Here is a 15,155-nt window from a genome sequence, read left to right as displayed (position 1 = left end):
AAGAGAACAATAAATACTGTGATTACTGTATTTGTGCCTGCATCTACCCTATGACAACGCCCACAAAACCCATAGATTCTATCAATGATGTCGATGAGAGCCGTCCTTCTCCGACATATACATATTAAAAAACATAACATGCATTTTCATTCAACACTTTCTATATAATTAACTATAGCATTCATTTGTTTAAATAAAAAAATACAACATTTACAATCAAAAAATTAAAAAGAAAGTAAAGTATGCAGATGTAATTAAAAACTGTAGGCAGGCAGCCCTAACGCGTTACCGTGCCCAGCGCAACCGTAGGTATCTAATTCAAGGTCAGGGCAGAGTTAAATTACTGTATATCCATATACTGTGGTATTATGGTGAAGTAGAATATCTTCTAGACTTATAATACATAATACATGTCTTTATAACAGTGCCTACTAATTTTAGATTGTGCATATTGTATTTCATATACCTTATTCATAGTGTAGTAATAGGTAAAGTACCCCACATAAGAAATATAATACGGTACCATAATAACATAATATTTGTTTTAAATTTAAATAATACTTTATTCAATTAAATAAAATACGGTACCTACATGCATGCAAGTATTTTTGTTACTTTTTCTTACATTCGTTAAATATAAATGAATATTGTGAGTATAAATTATTTTTATATCATATTCTGATAATACTTCAATATAAACAAGCTTTTACGCTTTTTTGATACATGAATAAAAAATTCAAATTGGATTGTAATATTGAATAAATACCCCATTACTAATAATTAAGAGAATGCAGAATTTCCCAATTAAAGAGTTTAGATTTTACTAGTCTGAACAAATTAAATTGATTACAATTATAAGCAAGCGTAGTATAATTTAGCAATACACATTTAATACAAGGTAAACAACATATCGCTACATAAACCAAATCATTGTATTTTTAGAGAAATAAATTTTAATTATTCTAAAATACTTCTAAGGTTGCGCTTTTTCATTTTTGGTGCTATCTACAAGTGAGACATTATAAAAAAAAAGATAGGTATTAGAGATACTATCTCAATTTTGTTTTTTAAATCTATTAACCCGTTTCTAAACCTTATTTATTAAATTGGTCTTAAGCACTAAATTTATTTTATTGTTTAATTTAGTTGAAATTTCTATGAGTTTTCATTTCACATGTAATCTATTTTCTAGAAACTTCCGGTTCAAATTGCAAATTGTCAATATATAAAATATTAAGATCTTACATCTAATCTTACATACGAGTCGCCACCATGTCACCGTTCTCTTTCGCCGGTTCGGTCGCCTCCTTCTCTTTCTTCCTGTCCTTGCGGCTCCTGAAGAACGACGCCGTGGTGACCGAGCGGAACCTGAACGAGCCGGGGGTTCCGTTAGAGACCGCGGTTTCGGGCACTTCCACCTGCTCGCGGATCCTCGGCGATCGGTCTCGGTTCGGTCTCGTGCGGTAGGAGAAGGAAGCGGCTTTCAGTCGGGCGCTAATGCCGAGTTTGGGAGGATCGCGGTCGGGTGAGGGTAGGTCGGGGGCGGGTGCAGTGGGGGTGGTGTGTGCGGCGGTGGGCGTGTGCGGCGCGGACAGGCTCGCCACCAGCGGCGGCGCCATGTCGGGCCGCCGCACCACCATGCTGTTGGAGTACGTGCGCCTGTTGCTTAACGACTTGCTGTTGCTGCTGGAAATGTTGAGTAAAAGTTATTATCTCGAATATTTTCAAATGCATGTATGGATAAATTACGAAAATAATAGTTACTATGATTGTGCGGTGCGGGTGTGTGCGCGGCGCAGCTCCGTGTGTCGCGGCCGCACGGTCCCAGCGCCCGGCCGTCCTGCATCACACAAATATTATTTCATTTTGTCTAGTTGTTTATTATTTACCTCTTAAGTACAATTTAAATTATCTTTAAAATTGTATAAAATGAAAACGTAGCAAATAATTTACATATTAAATAGAATCCGTACCAAACTGGTAGTCCGCTCCGAATATAGAAACGAGTCACGTCGCAATAGCAAATTGTAGGTACATATTAGTGGGACGAACACAGCGCGGGACCCTACCGGCACCCGTCCGCTGCCCGCTGCTACATTGCATGTACTAATTTGTTACGGAGTATAATTATGCTTGTAGTTGTGTTGTATATGCATTTGTGTTGTGTATGACACCTGCGCGCATTAACTTCAGAGCGGACTTGAAGTTTGTTGCGGACTATAATAGTAGTACTATGTGTAAATGTGTGGGTTTGCATGTGTGTGTGTTGCGATGTGTACGCATGTATGTGTGTTTTCCTTGTTATAGTCCGCGTTAAACTGCAAGTCCACTCTGAACATAGAAATGAATCGCGTCGCCATAACTAATTGTATGACAACACCTGCTCGCATCTACTTCAGAGCGGACTAGGATTTGGTGATGACTATACTCACCAACATTGGTGTCGAGCGGGTGTGTGTAGATGCGTCGCCGCGCCTGCAGCATGGTGTAGACGAGCGCGGCGAGCGAGCGCGGCTGCGGCGGCGCAGGGGCGGAGCGCGCGCGGGGCGCTCGCCGGCGCGCCACCCACCACGTCTCCATGCGGCCCTTGCCCTTCACCGCCACTGCGCCGCGCGGCTCCACGCCGTACCCGCGGACCTCCAGCACCTGTCACCAGCGAGAATCGTAAAGTTGACACGGTTCAAGGAGTATAACATGTGACCATGAGCATGGTTATAGCTTTCCTAAGGGTGAGCAATAGCAGAGTGTTGGTTCGCGCCGTTTGGGGATCATGTCTGCGAAAAAAAGGTAGCTTAGTCTTTGACAATATTTCAAAGACTGGCTTTTAAAATTCTCATCTACAATTTAATTCGGACCCTCTTTCGGTAGCTTTGTTAACTCATACCTGAGGGATAAAGGGAATGAGGCCCTTAGGCACAATAGGATTTAAAGTCCGATTCTAAACTACCTATGTCAATTTGTCAGTAAATTATTTTTTTTATTTTGAATTAAAGTACGGGAATACCTGTACTAGTTTTTCCGGGCTCTGAACACATGCTCTGGGTACCCTAATATCAAAGAGCATCTGCTCCTACACGTACCTGTTTAGTATACTTGGTGACTTGTATCCGGTCCATGGCGCCCGTGCTCTCCATGCGCGAGGCCTCGTTCACAGTGTCGCCCCAGATGTCGAACACTGGCTTTCGGGCTCCGATCACTCCACCCACTAATGGGCCACAGCTAATACCTGGAAGAACAAATTATCATGTATGGTATACCCTTGATATCGAGTCTGCATTGTAAGTTTGAATTATTTTCAGACCTTTTTTTAAATAAATTTTACTATAAACTTGTCTATGTGAATGGTAACTCCAAAATTACTTAACAATTTCTGTATTACTTACCAACTCTAAGCCGGAATTTGTTGAAGCTGTGCTTATTGATGTCTTCCAGTGCTTCTCGCAGCGCAAAAGCGTAGTCCACGAGGGCGCAAATATGCTCGCAGTCATCCTCCCCTGTCTAAAGAAAATATTCAAAGAGAATAAATATTTGTCTCAGTGTTGACAAAAAATTAGATTTTGGCCAAAAGTCGTTTCATACCTAGAAGAAATACTGAATATGTAAACTTTGTACCAGGCCAGGATTCTTCTGTGTATGGTAATATGGAGTTTAAAAGAAATAAAGAAGTGATAAACTTAACTTATGATTGGGGTTGAGACCGGATGCTGCCATATACGTAGCGCCTATCGTTTTGATCTTCTCTATACATTTGAATCGTGGTTGCATTAACAGTTTGTCGAAGTCAACTGGAAAAAGAATAACTACTTCAGTTTTTGGCCTTAGCAGTTACGAGCAGGTGATCGAGAAAATCTACATTAAACGTACATCCAAGTTTTCTTTAATGTTCATACATGTTGAGACACATTTTTTCAGATATTAATACGTAATTGTTGCAGAGCGTTTAATTTAAGGATTATTGTCTTCTATCCATCTGTGTTTCTAGCCAACGATGTTAACTTCAATCTATCTGGGCGATAATTATTTCCAAAATCAATACCTCGTAGAAATATATCAATCTTAACAACTAAAATAGGAGCAATTTTGTTTTTGAAAAAATACTTTGTACAGTAATTACACCATTGGCGAACACATATTCATGCATGGAAAATCACACAAAGTCATGGAATATTACAAATGATCTCGTTGAGCAGCCGCATGCAATCCACTGCCTTCTGCTCGGAGTAGAACTCGTGGAAGTTGGGGATGCCCGCGAACATTACGCCCACCTCGTCGCGCCACTGCGAGTAGGGCTCCTGGGAACGAAATATATTTTAGAAGAATCACAGAGCGTACATTTAAGACTTTAGTTACAGAGTCTTGAAATTCGGAGCTTATGGTATTACATCCCTAAAATATAATCCTGGTTGATCAACTCGATTGTCTGATGTGTCACTGCACGGAAACTTTGTCATCTAATTACATTTAATTTTTCATGAACACGTGACTATTTAAAATAACTGGTTCAAGTTTTTCGAATTAGTATATGCATGGGAAAGGTATTTTTTGTAATCTTTAAAGGTTATATAAGGCAAGTAAGGCAAAAGCATTCAAGTATCTTTGACTGCTATACTGGTGGTGGTAATGGAAATTCATATTTGTCGTCACTCTTGTTCGTAGTTGTCACTTGAAATTAATTAAAGCCAATTGTGCTTTATTTATTAACTTATAATTGTTAAAACACTAAAATCTTACATCCGGACACCGGTCTTTAGTCAAGAAGTGATTGACGACATGATCCGGCAGTATGTGCTTGAGCAGATGCCGATTGGTCCTTTGTGTGTCCTTCATTTCGTCGAGGTCGGTCTCGGCCTGCAGCTTCCAGAGGAAGTCCAGCCGCGACGTGACCTCCACGAGGCGCGCGTGGTACATCACTATCACCAGGAACATCAGCATCAGGATCAACATTTGCACGTAGAAGGGCAGCCTGAAAGAAGTTAATTCATATTTTACTAGCTGACCCAGCAAACGTTGTGTTGTCATATAAATAAAAAAAATTAAGTGTAAACAACCCTTACCACTTAGGGGTATGAAAAGTAGATGGTAGCCGATTCTCAGACCTACTGAATACGCATGTAATTTGGTGAAAATCGGTAAAGCCTTTTCGTAGGAGTACGGTAACTAATTTAGACAGGAGAATTTTATATGTAAGAATTTAGTCTTTAAAGGGATAGTTGTTAGGGGATTTTTTATAAAAGTGTTAGTTAATAATTGTTGTTATGTTATTTCTAATACGATACTCTGGTGTTGCTATAAATGCTTAATTGTCTTTGAAAGGGCTATTAAAAAAAATAAGACAGCCCTTTATTAACTTTTAACATTATTATACGAGTACATTGTGTTTTATTTAGTCTGTACTAACTTATAATATTTTTTTTTTCGCTTAAACCGCAGATATAGTGGTACTAAAAATACATGACAAACAATATAGAGTAAAATAAAAAAAGGTATTTCGTAAATTTCATAAATACCCACAATTGATTACAATATAATGGAGTTTATAAGTAAGAAATAAAATAATTAATAATATTTCAGATCAATTTTAACAAGTAGGTACCTTGTGACAGGATCATCATCAGGAATGTTATAATACTTGAGGAGTAGCGCGGAGTACATGAGCACGTTGATAACAGCGATGAAGGTCTTGATGAGGTAGTAGACCTTCAGGATGGTGGTGAGCGCCACGAGGCACAGGATCCACGTGAACACCACGTACTCTGGTTTGTAGCACTCCTCGTACTTCTCCTTGTCCGAGCTTTGGGTACTGTTCGCGTGTGGTGTCTCGCTTGCGATTGACTTCGGGCATATGTAGAGTTTTGTTGTGCTAAAATGTTACAATAGAATGAGAAAAGAGTAAAGACAACGAATCCTATCAGTTAAAATATTAGATACTTAATCATTATAAATTTGTAAAAGTTATGTAAGTAGTACTTAATCCTTGACAAACAGTTGAATTTAATTATAAAGAACCATTACGATTCATGTTTTTTAAGTCATGTAACCAAAAAAATGTATTCTTTGGTTCTTGTTATTTTTGATTGTAGAGGTAAATATACTAGATAAAAACAATTACCTAGAAATAGACATAATAGTGACGAAGCAGCAGATGTGCAAGTTCCTTCGCATGCGGCTGGCGCTGAGTTTAGCTGAGAACTTGGCCAGGCACGGCAGCGCGTTGGGGAACTCCTCAGCCATCACGACCAGGAAGGAAATCATCAGCGGTATCGTCATCACCATTAGAACTATCACTAGATACCAGCAACTGAAAAAAAAATCGTGTAAATATAACAGACAGACCTATCTGTCATACAGGTTATACTAGTACGGACCCCAGGCTATCACAAAGCATTAATGTAAACGAGAACTTAAGGTTCTGTATTGTAACCTAGAGCCTAAGCTTTGTGAAGAGACAAATAAAGATGTTTATTTATTACCTATAGACAAGAAAAAGTCTCTAAAATCCTCATCCGTTAAATGTATCTTGGTTAAAAAAATTAACAAATGTCTGCAATAATGCCTTATGCATCTTTATAAACCGGAAAATGTTTACAAACTTAGAAAAAAAATTACACGCGAATGGGACCATCAGCGAAATCATCGAATTCCCTTTAAACATCTTCCAGACGTGTAAAGTCTTCCAAAATTTGACAATGTGACAAGACAAATAAATTATTTCTTCTCATTAAATTGATTAGTGACTGTAATGGATCGACGAAAGAATTTTAATATACGAGTATCTCATTCTGAGTCAACATATCAGCAGTGAAAGTGAATCAACAATAGAAACACGAGGTTGTTTCAAACCACTCACTTGAAATGTATAACGGCCTGCACAGCGACAATGAACACCCAGGTGACAAGGCAGCACATGACGTTGGACTTGAAGGTCTTCTCGTCGAGCTGGCCGAAGCGCTCCTCCAGCTCGGGCTGGCGGAAGTGCAGCGACCACGGCCGCATGTAGTCCTCGCGCATGCGCCGGTTGCTGCTCACCTCGATCGAGTGGTTGATTATGTCCGGCTCCTGGGGAGTTTTATGGTAAATTTTGATTTGGATGAAACTGTAATTGAGGTTGTTTTAGTCTCATAGTGGTATGAGAAAAATATTTTAACTGAAAAAGGATTCTACCACCTTTGAAGGTGGCAGAACCCTTTGTGGTTTGACTCCGGCGGCCTATTCTGCCTAACAACAGCAGTGTTAGGCGCTGCTGTGTTCCGTTTTGAAGGGTGTGGTAAGGGAGACATACTTTTCCGAGGCGTTCCAGCTTAGTCCTCAGGGTTAGCGGTGCATCTGTGGCCGACCTCAAGTAGGAATATGTAATCCTATCGGGGGTTGATTACAGATGACCATGGGCGGAAGTAGCCACTTACCATCAGGTGGACTGCATGCTCGTTTGGTACTCCGATATTATATAAAAAAAAATGGGTGACAATTTATAAGTAAGCAAAAATGCGGTCTTTTTTCTCCAATGCGGAAGATCTTCTGAAGCGACGGAACATGGTAGCTAATTAGCATGTAAGGTAAACAACAAGACATATTTAATGCTTTATTTAGTAAAATTATGTCTCCCTTAGTTTAAGAGAAATACTTTTCAGAGGCAATCCAGCTTAGTACCCAGCGGTAGTGGCGCATCCGTGGTCGAACTCAGGTAGGAATCTAATCTTGTCTGGGATGGATTACAGATGTCCACGGGTGGCATTATCCAATTACCATTAAGTGGACTGCATACTCGTCTGCTACTCTTTTAATATAAAAAAGTAAAAAAAAAACCTCTGGAGTCGTAGCAATTTCAAGGTCGTTTCCTTGTTCGGTGTCTTCATGCTTGGTGATCCGCCGCCGAACCGCGCTGGTGACGTTACTTGAAAAGTACTGGAAAATCATTTTCTCATTCATTAATTTATTTTTAGGTAAACTGAATCTTAGGGATATTCTTGATTTTAGATATAAATAAAACTGAAACTTTGAATTATTATTAACTGGCAAGGTTTTATAGTCACTTGTTTAATTTGAGGTATAATAAAATTTCAATTGTTTTAAATATAATAGTAACGTATGTTAAATTCACTGTTGTTGTCGCCAACTGTTGACGCCAACGACTGCTACTTGTTTGAATAATAGGTATACTAATGGCATAGTAAATATAGTGTTATCTAGCATTAGATATAATTATTATGAACATTACAACGTACACTCTGAAAAGGCATCTCGGGCGTCCAGTCAGTGGTGGTTTCTTCATCGACGCCATTGCTCGTCCGCCGCGGACACGAATCATTGTGCGGCTGGTTACTGAATAAGAAAAGATTGAATATATTCATACCGAATCAAATCAAATTGAAAATATCAAAATATTTAAAAAACACGAAACAGAAAAGTGTTAACTTTATTTTGATGTAAGTTGTCAGGATCTAGACGCACTTCTTTGCGTCGACCAAATTCAAGGAATGTACATTTACACACTCTCTCGCTGACCACAAATAAAATGGAACTGATGGACTGAAATCGTATTAGGAGTGATTACAGATCAGTCTACGGATATTAGACACCACATTCCATTAGAGGGATTGTATGCTCATTTGCTAGTTCGATTTCATAAAAACACTCACGCATTCTTAGGATTAGGGCTTGTGGGCCGCGGCTGTTCTGTGGTCTTGATGAGGTAGGTACTCAGGTTTAGTTCTCGCAGGTAGGGGTCGCGCAATTCCCCTTCCCCTGGCTCCACTTCGAAGGCTCCATTCAAACATTCTAACGTCGTTGCTGATATGTGGACGCGGCTGAAAAATAAAGTAATAAATCAATACTTGTTTTTAGTTAGGACAGAGAACAAGATTTTTAAATGAAGAATTTTAGCCTGTTTTAACTGTATTGCAAAATTTAACATCGTTTTAGGGACAAAAAAGTAAACAGTAAGTAAAAGCTTAGTTAAAGTCATTATCTACTTAATAATAATACTGAAATTCCAATGTCTGCTGCTGACTAATAGGTAATACAGCTTAAATTAAACTAAACTAAGTTAAATAGTAGCTTAGAGGGCTTATAAAGTTACATAGACTAAACAGTAAAGAGCCACAGTAGGTATGTGCAAAATGTTCCTCAAAATAACTTACCCCGGCAACCCCCCACTCTCCATGTGGTTGGCGACGGTGACGTCATGCGACCAGAGATCGAACTGCCACTTGAGCAGGCCGAGCACACCGCACAACACTGTGCCGCTGTGGATACCGATCCGCATATCCAAGTCTACCTGCAATTATTTATTGCATACTTTATCATAGTTTATAATATACAACATAATTGGACAACAACAAAAGTTCGCGCCAAAGGTCTAGTCCGTTCTGAATATAGAAACGAGTCGCATCGCAATAGCAAATTGTAGATATTAGCGGGACGAAGACTGCGCGGGGCCCCCGGCACCCGTCTGCCGAACTGTGTGGACTAGAAGTTTGGCGCTGACTATACTTAATATACCTAGTCACAAGCGTGATATATCGTCTACCCTTTTTCAGTTAGAGGCTATTCACGTTGTGTTTTGTAGCTTAGGTTTTGTGCAAATTGCCCAAGCCATGATAAAATTGTGTACCAATCATAATAACTCATAACGATATTGTGTAACAGCCATAACAACTCACGATGACACTATACAAAGGGATTGCGCCCTGTATACCTGTGCGTTGTAGCGCACGTCGCGGATGGCGCGGATCATGTGCAGGCCCATGTTGACGCAGCAGAGCGCGTGGTCGGCGCGCCGCGCGGGCAGCCCGCTCACAACTCACGATGACACTATACAAAGGGATTGCGCCCTGTATACCTGTGCGTTGTAGCGCACGTCGCGGATGGCGCGGATCATGTGCAGGCCCATGTTGACGCAGCAGAGCGCGTGGTCGGCGCGCCGCGCGGGCAGCCCGCTCACAACTCACGATGACACTATACAAAGGGATTGCGCCCTGTATACCTGTGCGTTGTAGCGCACGTCGCGGATGGCGCGGATCATGTGCAGGCCCATGTTGACGCAGCAGAGCGCGTGGTCGGCGCGCCGCGCGGGCAGCCCGCTCACAACTCACGATGACACTATACAAAGGGATTGCGCCCTGTATACCTGTGCGTTGTAGCGCACGTCGCGGATGGCGCGGATCATGTGCAGGCCCATGTTGACGCAGCAGAGCGCGTGGTCGGCGCGCCGCGCGGGCAGCCCGCTCACAACTCACGATGACACTATACAAAGGGATTGCGCCCTGTATACCTGTGCGTTGTAGCGCACGTCGCGGATGGCGCGGATCATGTGCAGGCCCATGTTGACGCAGCAGAGCGCGTGGTCGGCGCGCCGCGCGGGCAGCCCGCTCACAACTCACGATGACACTATACAAAGGGATTGCGCCCTGTATACCTGTGCGTTGTAGCGCACGTCGCGGATGGCGCGGATCATGTGCAGGCCCATGTTGACGCAGCAAAGCGCGTGGTCGGCGCGCCGCGCGGGCAGCCCGCTCACAACTCACGATGACACTATACAAAGGGATTGCGCCCTGTATACCTGTGCGTTGTAGCGCACGTCGCGGATGGCGCGGATCATGTGCAGGCCCATGTTGACGCAGCAGAGCGCGTGGTCGGCGCGCCGCGCGGGCAGCCCGCTCACAACTCACGATGACACTATACAAAGGGATTGCGCCCTGTATACCTGTGCGTTGTAGCGCACGTCGCGGATGGCGCGGATCATGTGCAGGCCCATGTTGACGCAGCAGAGCGCGTGGTCGGCGCGCCGCGCGGGCAGCCCGCTCACAACTCACGATGACACTATACAAAGGGATTGCGCCCTGTATACCTGTGCGTTGTAGCGCACGTCGCGGATGGCGCGGATCATGTGCAGGCCCATGTTGACGCAGCAGAGCGCGTGGTCGGCGCGCCGCGCGGGCAGCCCGCTCACAACTCACGATGACACTATACAAAGGGATTGCGCCCTGTATACCTGTGCGTTGTAGCGCACGTCGCGGATGGCGCGGATCATGTGCAGGCCCATGTTGACGCAGCAGAGCGCGTGGTCGGCGCGCCGCGCGGGCAGCCCGCTCACAACTCACGATGACACTATACAAAGGGATTGCGCCCTGTATACCTGTGCGTTGTAGCGCACGTCGCGGATGGCGCGGATCATGTGCAGGCCCATGTTGACGCAGCAGAGCGCGTGGTCGGCGCGCCGCGCGGGCAGCCCGCTCACAACTCACGATGACACTATACAAAGGGATTGCGCCCTGTATACCTGTGCGTTGTAGCGCACGTCGCGGATGGCGCGGATCATGTGCAGGCCCATGTTGACGCAGCAGAGCGCGTGGTCGGCGCGCCGCGCGGGCAGCCCGCTCACAACTCACGATGACACTATACAAAGGGATTGCGCCCTGTATACCTGTGCGTTGTAGCGCACGTCGCGGATGGCGCGGATCATGTGCAGGCCCATGTTGACGCAGCAGAGCGCGTGGTCGGCGCGCCGCGCGGGCAGCCCGCTCACAACTCACGATGACACTATACAAAGGGATTGCGCCCTGTATACCTGTGCGTTGTAGCGCACGTCGCGGATGGCGCGGATCATGTGCAGGCCCATGTTGACGCAGCAGAGCGCGTGGTCGGCGCGCCGCGCGGGCAGCCCGCTCACAACTCACGATGACACTATACAAAGGGATTGCGCCCTGTATACCTGTGCGTTGTAGCGCACGTCGCGGATGGCGCGGATCATGTGCAGGCCCATGTTGACGCAGCAGAGCGCGTGGTCGGCGCGCCGCGCGGGCAGCCCGCTCACGCAGAAGTAGCAGTCGCCCAGCAGCTTGATGCGCAAGCAGTGGTTCTTCTGGATGGCAGGTGACAATTATCCGATTGGTAAATTATTTCGTAAATGAGTGAGTGATTTTTTGTGAGTAGGTAAGATTTCTTTTTTATTTCGCTGTTACGCGATTTCACCCGCGGGTAGGTTAGATTTTGTGGGTTTCGATAGACACTTGTGTCTAGCGATGTCCAACAATCGATCGTTACAGTATCGATAGTTGAATCGAAAATCAGTTAGGATATCGATTGGACCATCGATAGTATTCATAGTCCAATCGATGTTCTCACTATTGCCACACTATCGATAGTAGCATATCGACCGGCAGATACGTGACGTAATTGCGAAAATTGTAATTATATAAAATTTTATGAAAAAAGGAAAAGCAAAAACATTAACAAAGTAAAAAATTAATGAGAAATGTTAGCTCAAGCAGGTACATTTCAGTAGTTTCATATTAGAAGAGAGCTCACCGCAGCCAACGTGTCAAATCTCGCAAACAGTGCATTTAGCAATTTGACTAACTGCTGGGCGCTGCATCTGCTTGACAGTTCTGAAATAAAACGTATCATGGACTTAACACTTCATGATTTATTTGCAAAAGTTCTACTAAAAGTTCTATTAAAAGGAGATCGTAACATAGCCTCTTTAAAGACAAATTATGAGTAAAGTAATTTTAAAATATTGTAATTTATTAAGTATCTAAACTTCCTGTTCAGAGAATTGAGTCATCCAAAATCAGGCAGTAGATATTTGACCAAATATAGTTGTATAATAACATGTATGTGGGTATTCGGTTCTAGGAAAAATCCTGTAAAGGGAAGATATACACTTACCAGTGAATCCTTTGATGTCAGCGTACAGAATAGACACGTTTTCATGCCTCTGGATATACAAATTGTTGAATTGTTGTTCTTGAAATTCCCCCTTTACACGAGATACGTGACTGGAGATCTCTGTGGCCAGGAAATCAGGTATTACTGAAATACATAACAATATATTTTGGTTATAAGGTAATAAAATTTTCTGTAGTTCAACTGATGTAGTGAAAACACTTCCTTCATCAGAATATTCTATCCTCGTAACTTTTCATAACTTACAACATTATTTAGTAAACGAGTTGATAGGAATAGGCAGTAAGGGTTTATTTGAGCCTCGAGTATTTTTTTTCTTCCAGGCAAATTCGGAAGGATAATTAACTGTACCACACCGTCATGAATTGCACTAACAGGTTTTTTAGCATTGAATTATGTTGCCTCTACATAGACAAACACTGTAACAATCATTTTCCAGTTTTCAGATTCCCTTATTCACTCAATAAAAAATATAAAAATTTCAGAACAGTGATGAAATCTTCTAATTATTTCCAAATTATAAACCAATGTATAAAATTTTACCTTTGATAATATATAAAAAATATGATATTAGTGGAGTGATCACAGTCTCACATAACTTACCTATTAGTTAGATATGTTAAACATCCTTACCACTTTGGAACAACTTCCACTGCCGGTCGCTCTCCCGCTTGGTCCTCTGCCGCGTCATCATGGAGCGGTGCGTCTCCAGGAAGGCCTTCCTCTGCCCCCAGTCCGCCAGGTACTTGGTGTACATGCCCGCGAAGTTCACCGCCGTGTACAGCAGAGCGTTGCCGAGGAGGATTCGAATGGCACATGATGGACCCTATGATTATTGTTAGAGTAGTTGTAACATTATTGTTAGAGAGTTTGGTGCGGTAAGAATAATACACTTTATATACAAGCTTTTGAAATGAATCCCCAGGGGCTGCATAACATCTGTGGTCGATCTGAGATAAAACTCTAGTACTATCGGAGGTTTTCAGATGACAATATCTTGACACTGATGACAATTGTCCCGGTGCAGGTTACTGAATTCTTTGATACGTCTACGTCATAAAGGTATAAGAATAATAAAAAAAAAAACTAAAAATATTTACTATACGCATAGTTAACCTCAAATTCTTCCTTCTTGGATAAAGTATTGTAGCATACCAAATATGTAGATACTTGAAATACAACCGTATTAAGTTATATTAATTAAATATTGTTTATACCCATATATAGCTCTACAATTTAATGGGCAAATCCGAATACTCTCAGTGTCAGGCGATAGAACATTCTGCCAATTACAGGATATGATTTTTTGACCAAAGTACTTACTGCCTCAGGATTTGCCGCTATAATATCCTTGATGTCGACAGCAGTGGCGAGGAGATGCGAGAGCGAGGACATGAGGCCTATGAAGATGCACCAGCCCAACGACAGCGGCAGCATCGCGTACGGCACGAAGATGATGAACAGCATGTACCACACCTGGTTTGCGGCGTTCTGGAAGCCTATGCCCTTGCCGCTCAGACCTGTAATTATAAATGAATATTGCAACAAGTATAATATGTATAATGCTATTTCTTGTTGTAAACTCATTACTATCCCACTACTGGGCACGGGTCGAGGGTGATTTATGCCGTAGTTTACTACACTGGCTTACGAATCGGTGAGCATCGCACAACTTTCAGTACTTTTTATGGACTTCCAAGCATGTTCATCATATTGATTTCTGCATCCGTTTTAGTAAATGATAATTATTTTTTAATAATATCGACATAGCCCCTGTAAATTATGTTCGAGTTTTTTGGTAACGGTAGTGCGTACAGCAATTATTATGAAATGTGACCAGTTCTCAGATATTTTGTTGATTTTTTTTCTATCAGTTACTTTCAGTGGTGTTACCTTGCGCGATGAGTAGAATCCAGGTGGTGGCTGCCGCCCAGTGCAGGTAGTTGTTGGCGAAGCAGCGCCAGGTGCCCATGAGGCACACCACCACGTTCAGAAGGCCGAAAGCCGCCGTCCACGCTATCTGGTAGCCGTCCATTACTGACGAGCCTACAATTATATTTGTTCGGTGAAGATTAATTCTATATTACGTTACTCGGTAGACAATATTCAACGAAATGAATATGACCAATTGTACCTAACGATTATTGTACTAATATAAGATACAAAACAACGAAGAAAAATATTTAAGTAAATAAATTTACTCATTACTTTATCCTTAATTTTAAAGTTTTTTTATATCGAAAGCATATACAATATTAGTAAACAAGGATAACATAATTAATAAAACACTCACCATTTCTATTAGATAATTTATAAATGAGAGACAGACAAATCTGAAATAAAAACATTTACCAGGTTACAAAAGCTTATTATTAGTACAAGTGAATTAAAGCGTATTTAATTCACTTGTAGAATACTTATAAAAACTGACAAATATTTCAAGTTACACCGCTTTTTTACCATCATAA

At 42.2% G+C, this 15,155-nt stretch overlaps 1 protein-coding gene across 1 annotated transcript in view; it reads right to left on the bottom strand.

The window, feature by feature from the left end:
• Positions 1-705: 705 nt before the first annotated feature.
• Positions 706-15,155, bottom strand: part of LOC140747205 (adenylyl cyclase 78C) — a 97,786-nt gene continuing 83,336 nt past the window's right edge. Inside the window, exons 8-29 of the mRNA XM_073079491.1 lie at positions 14,981-15,020; positions 14,581-14,733; positions 14,011-14,207; positions 13,321-13,513; positions 12,670-12,813; positions 12,307-12,386; positions 11,711-11,860; positions 9,138-9,274; positions 8,637-8,804; positions 8,223-8,319; positions 7,804-7,902; positions 6,848-7,056; positions 6,110-6,298; positions 5,594-5,860; positions 4,732-4,963; positions 4,172-4,292; positions 3,675-3,785; positions 3,384-3,494; positions 3,081-3,226; positions 2,433-2,646; positions 1,765-1,840; positions 706-1,686 (exon numbers count right to left, since the gene is read on the bottom strand). Of these exons, the coding sequence (XP_072935592.1) occupies positions 1,254-1,686; positions 1,765-1,840; positions 2,433-2,646; positions 3,081-3,226; positions 3,384-3,494; positions 3,675-3,785; positions 4,172-4,292; positions 4,732-4,963; positions 5,594-5,860; positions 6,110-6,298; positions 6,848-7,056; positions 7,804-7,902; positions 8,223-8,319; positions 8,637-8,804; positions 9,138-9,274; positions 11,711-11,860; positions 12,307-12,386; positions 12,670-12,813; positions 13,321-13,513; positions 14,011-14,207; positions 14,581-14,733; positions 14,981-15,020 (3,567 nt within the window). The 3' untranslated portion in view covers positions 706-1,253. The remainder of the gene's footprint in view (positions 1,687-1,764; positions 1,841-2,432; positions 2,647-3,080; positions 3,227-3,383; positions 3,495-3,674; positions 3,786-4,171; positions 4,293-4,731; positions 4,964-5,593; positions 5,861-6,109; positions 6,299-6,847; positions 7,057-7,803; positions 7,903-8,222; positions 8,320-8,636; positions 8,805-9,137; positions 9,275-11,710; positions 11,861-12,306; positions 12,387-12,669; positions 12,814-13,320; positions 13,514-14,010; positions 14,208-14,580; positions 14,734-14,980; positions 15,021-15,155) is intronic.

Source organism: Epargyreus clarus, unplaced genomic scaffold, assembly GCF_041222505.1.
Source record: "Epargyreus clarus isolate Ecla_fem2 unplaced genomic scaffold, WU_Ecla_fem_2.2 ptg000014l, whole genome shotgun sequence".
Lineage (NCBI taxonomy): Eukaryota > Metazoa > Arthropoda > Insecta > Lepidoptera > Hesperiidae > Epargyreus > Epargyreus clarus.
This window is presented reverse-complemented; position numbering and strand designations above follow the sequence as displayed.